The sequence below is a fragment of the Myotis davidii genome, unplaced genomic scaffold (assembly GCF_000327345.1).
Source record: "Myotis davidii unplaced genomic scaffold, ASM32734v1 scaffold196, whole genome shotgun sequence".
Taxonomy (NCBI): Eukaryota; Metazoa; Chordata; class Mammalia; order Chiroptera; family Vespertilionidae; genus Myotis; species Myotis davidii.
This window is the reverse complement of record NW_006288258.1, coordinates 5,455,978-5,461,301: the sequence shown is the minus strand read 5'-3', so window position 1 is coordinate 5,461,301 and position 5,324 is coordinate 5,455,978. Positions and strand designations below refer to the sequence as shown.

Below are 5,324 nucleotides of genomic sequence, written 5' to 3'. Positions count from 1 at the left end.
TAAAGACTGTAATTTTGCTTCTGAGGTATTGCAAGCCTTGCCTCTGTGGTTTTGTGACATCATAAACACCCTGAATACAACCCCACGTGGCCACTCACAGGGAGGCTGCATCGCTGCCGGACAAGTGTGATCGGAAAAGCTTCTGCGCACCATTCAAATCTCAACACCAACACTTATAACAAGAGTTTTTTATACTTAAAGAAGCCACACAGAAACAAAGTCAATTAAATTTTTATTACAACCAAGAATACAAAATAAATGCAATGTAATTTATTTTAGTTTTAACAGTCATTTCAAGGAGGAGGCCAGGACAACTCAAAAGCGGGGGACACTCGGCTCCAAAGCGGCGGCTTGTCCTGCACCCCCAGGGCGGGCCTCACTGGGTGCAGCGCCCTGAGCGACACCTCGACACCTCGCAGCAGAGTGTGGAGAGCATACAGTCATCTCTATAGCCATAAAGAGGGATGCATGCAGGAAATGACTGAAGTGAGACAAGGACGAGCACACTTCACAAACAGGAATTATGGGAAATACAAACTATGCAGTTTAAGAAAGCATGTACTACATAACATATATAAAAAGTATTTTAAATTGTTGTTAAAAAGGACATCTTCAGTCCAGATTTTGTGTAATACCTTTAGTGTCTACACAGACAAATCTTTAAAAAAATTAAATAGTATTAATTTACTAAATATTTAGGAGATAACAGTGCATTAAGGATTTTTTTTTCATATAATACATACTTATCACGCCTTTGCAGTGACAGCATAGAAGAGTAAGTATGGCCTTAAGTACAACACATTTTTTAAAAATCCTAAACCAATGAACTTTGCTTTATGATATTTATGATATTCTTTAAGATTATGGGGACCTAAACTACTATGCTTTATATAAAACGTTACTTATACTTGAATCCTTCAAGCCTCCTTTACTCTCACTGCCATTTCACTGCCTTCCTCTATTTCCTGCAAAGATCTCACCATAGATAGGTTGGGGTTTGCAATTTTCATAGATTTCTTCCTTCATTATATAGTTTCTGCTACATAAATTTATTCAAAGCAGACTAAGTGGCAAGTCTTATTGTCCAACTATTTTTTCTCTCTTTAGCAGAGAAAACAGCATAGCTTTAGAGGCATATAACTAACAGCTGCTTCACCAGGAATGAGGCAGTGAACACATATGTAAATGCCGTCCCTTTCCATTTTTAAAGGTAAATTGTTTATAAGAGCAAAAGAGTAGTGCAGAAGGCCAAAATTCTAAGTACTAAAGTTTTAAAACCACACAGATATAAAAATATACATGTCCTTGGTTTTTGTATGTTACTGCATGATCTGCTTCCTCACAAGGATTGCTTCAGCCTCTTAGTGTCAGTCCTGCCACCAGGCAACCTTACCCTTGAGCTCAGCTGCCCTGAAATCCCGTTTTCCAAACACACGCCTCACCAGAAAGCTACCTCCAATTGATTTGTACTATGGGAGCAGAGCACCTTCATGTCGATGCCTTCTTTCCTGTGACCTTCCCTGGTTTAGGTGTTCCCATATGCTGAGGAATCCCCCCCTGCATTCTCGGGGACATGACAATAATGAATTTTCGAAGAGGAACGTGGTCATTTGGGGACCACAAAGGTAAATTTGAACCTTAAAAAGTTTCCTAGTTCTCCTTTGAGGTCCCACAATTTTAGGGACCATAAATGTGTCCAAGACTTTGTGCCCCTTTACAGGGAAACAGAAATTACAAATCAAAATTATCTTAAAAGATAATGTGCATCACCAACTCTGAGGCAGGACCACAGGAGGAAAGGGCCAGTGCAATGACCAGAAGCCCGGTCCTGTGTGGAATGGGGATATCTGGCTCGATTCTGGAGAACATTGTACTGGGAACAACGGATGAAATCCCCTTACAGCCTCCCCATCGGTTCTGCCAGTAAAATTCACCACACACCAGGAATGCTAGGTAGCCCTATGATCGTATAAGCACATATCACAAGAACTGTATTTCAAAGTTGCATATAAAGTATGAAGGGACATGGCATTTTGGTTCATGCACATACTTGGGTATGTCTTTCATTAAATGTAAGGTCCCCTTGAGGGCAGGACAGAGCTTCTATTTTCATTCTAATTTCCTACAGCTATTTAATAGTGTTCTGCCTACCAAGAGCCACCCAATATTGAAAGGCTGCTGTGAACATTTCAAATGTACATGAATGCCTGCTGTGATACTGAATTGCTGGCATTCTCAAAGGTAACTACACATAGAAACCTCTCCATAACAGTTCACTGTGGAGCAGAATTTGGAATAGTGACTCCATCCAAGTAGGTTTAGAAGTGAACAAAAGGACCTTCACATTCTAAGATGTTTTCCCTTATAAGCCAACCATCCCAGCAGAGCTCCCTTTCATGGAGTGGAACATAAGCTCCTTAAGAGCCAGCAAGTACGTCTTGTCCTTTGTATCTTCCATCCAGCACAGCACTGGGTACACGGTGAGGGTGCAGTGAGCATCTGAGGACCAATAATTCTGGACAGTGAAGCTTCAGGCACAGGACAGAACCTTATACATGTAGCTACATTAGGCAGAGGGCTATTAATTTTTCATTTTGAAAACGGAAGGGGTAAATTACCATGGAGACAATCAGAAATTCCTTCCAATGGAGCATGCATGCAACTGTGTCAGTGTTGGTGAGCATCACTATATAGTCTTTATTATTAATAAGCATTATTATGCTGAAATCAGTAAGGTCCTTGCTGGCTACAGGATCACATCAATAGTGCAAAATATATACTGGCTTCTGTCTAAAGTCTTATGTTACTTGTGTATGGACCCAGAGTACATAACCAGGTAGATAAGTTCATAAAGAATAGTAAAAAAAATGCTTATAACTTGCATATACAACAATCAGCTATTTCTTCTAGCTAAGAAAACGTTTAAAACAAGGCTGGTGCTGCTAGTAGCATTCAGAGAACACAAACATCCTGTCCCTTACATTACAACGAGAGCTCTAAGACTACATTTCTTTGTGACTCTGGGGAGTGAGGGGTTCTTTACACTGACTGAGAAAGAACTCGGCCTCCAATTCATAGATCATGGAAATGCAAATATGCACTTTATCTAGTTTAGTTGTATACTATCTGCCCATAGTTTTTTAGGCACAATTATTAGTTTTCCCCTAGGGGCAAAAGAAAGTATTCAGTGCAATGAAAAGATTCTTGATAGAATTATGTTTCAGTAACAGCAAAATTATGCATACATAATACATACTTTAAACATGAATAAAACCTAAATTTTTAACATGCCTTAAAAATAGTCACTCTATTATCTAATGCAAATACGAATGGAGAACACTGCTCTTTATTTTAAAAGCAGATTCATTGGCAGGCTTCTGTCGAGTACCCTTGATTATGTAAGAAAGTTACTCAAGATGGCCCACATGTGAAGAAACCAACAGCTCTTTAGAGAAGCCAACTTTATGTACAATACACATTAGAAGCTTTTCCTTCAAAGGAAGGTAATACATCCTCTGATCAGCATTGCTCCTTAAAGAATCCTAGTGCAGTTAATGTTCTCTTCAGCTCTCTGGTGCGCGTCACCAGAGGACTGCATTTCATCAAAGCTCTCAAAACCCTTTTAACGCAGACTTAGCTACAGGAAGTTAAATTTATAATTCTTCATTACTGACTACTGTTCAGGATAAGATGATTCTGGGAACTAAGTTCCATGTAAATGATTACATAAAAACCATCACACACTTCGGTGCTTCATTGCATGAAGCATACCAACTGCGAAGATGTAGGCTGTTTTTGGTTGTAGGCTCCCTCTGTCCCACCACTTGTCTTTTTATTAGACCTTCCCCGAAACTAGATAAATAAAAACATAATAGTAAAGTACTTTGGGACAGTAACAATTTCTGTTTAAGACTTCCATGAGCAAAACAGTTATATTTTGTGAAAATAACGTAGTGCTTTAAAAGGTACGTTTTTACCTGTGTTGCTAGGTTAGTTGATGAAGTATAAAACTTTACACCACTGGAGTCCTGATTCTAGAACATTAAAATCCTATTAAAAGAGCTTTGAAAAGATAAATCATAATGATTGCTACAGCACAAGAAAGGTGCACCAGGAAATCCTTCAAAAGAATGCTGAAGGTCACAGAAGGTAAGTGCTGGGATTGGATCAGATGCCCGATCAGAGAAGTCACGATGAACACATGCAGGGAAAGGGTGCTGGGAAACTTCACGAAAATCTTCTGTAAGTCAATAGAGAAGAGACATCAATCCTGCAAGATGCTCAGAATACAGTCTTCCTCCCACGTGGGTAAGTTTTACATGGCATCACAGTTTTTGCATTTTTGGTTCTCTTCAATGCGGACATCATATTGCTGGAGTCTGCTCTGGGCTGCGGGAGTCAGTACCGATGGGCCTGGTGAGATGGGTGGTACTGGGTGCTCTGCTGAGATGAGGAGGAGTAGCCTAGTGTGCTCTGGGACTGCGAGGATCCCTGAACACTGCTTTGGTAATTCAGGCGAGAACTGGAGTGCTAGGAGAAGGAAACAGGAGAAGGGAGTTACTGATGAAAGAAGAGATGATCACCACAACGGAATGGAGAAGGGAGTCGCTCATTAGAAGCTCCTGGATCAGATCCAGCTTAGTTTGTTAATACATTTTGTTGACTGAAAATCATAGCCTGCCACCACTATAACCACACATTTGGCTGGAGTTCTTTGGGAGATGAGCTACACTGGCACACGCACACAAGGCAGTGGGGAAACTTATGTTGCCCACTGCTCGCGGTACTAATTCTGGTTAGTCATTCTTTGCATAAGTGAGATTTACAAACAAGAATCATTAATATGGCACATTCGGCCAAAATTATCCATAATATCTACAGATGCCTGTTAATTTTCTCATTATAAATAACAAAGCTGTGATTAAGAAATCATTTGTAGAGAAAAAGTTTTCAGAGGTAGAGGCCAGAGTGAGGGCAGCAGCAGCACCTCCATGACAAAGCAAGGCAGAGTTGGGCAGGGCGTGGCAGCAATGAGTGGGCTTTATGAACCTCAGGTCTTACTTAGAATAAAAAAATGTTCATATATGAAAATACCCTCAGGAGGAGGCAGACACAAATGTATTTCAATTCAATGTTTTTATTACTTTATTTTTTAAATATATTTTATTGATTTTTTTTACCAAGAGGAAGGAGATAGAGAGTCAGAAACATCGTTGAGAGAAAAACAGATCAGCTGCCTCCTGTACACCTCCTACTGAGGATGTGCCTGCAACCAAGGTACATGCCCTTGACCGGAATCGAACCTGGGACCCCTTAGTCCGAAG

General features: G+C 40.2%; 1 protein-coding gene across 1 annotated transcript in view; it reads right to left on the bottom strand.

Annotated features, from left to right (window-relative positions):
• Positions 1–215: 215 nt before the first annotated feature.
• Positions 216–5,324, bottom strand: part of CDK19 (cyclin-dependent kinase 19) — a 136,599-nt gene continuing 131,490 nt past the window's right edge. Inside the window, exon 15 of the mRNA XM_015561604.1 lies at positions 216–4,530. Within this exon, the coding sequence (XP_015417090.1) occupies positions 4,399–4,530 (132 nt within the window). The 3' untranslated portion in view covers positions 216–4,398. The remainder of the gene's footprint in view (positions 4,531–5,324) is intronic.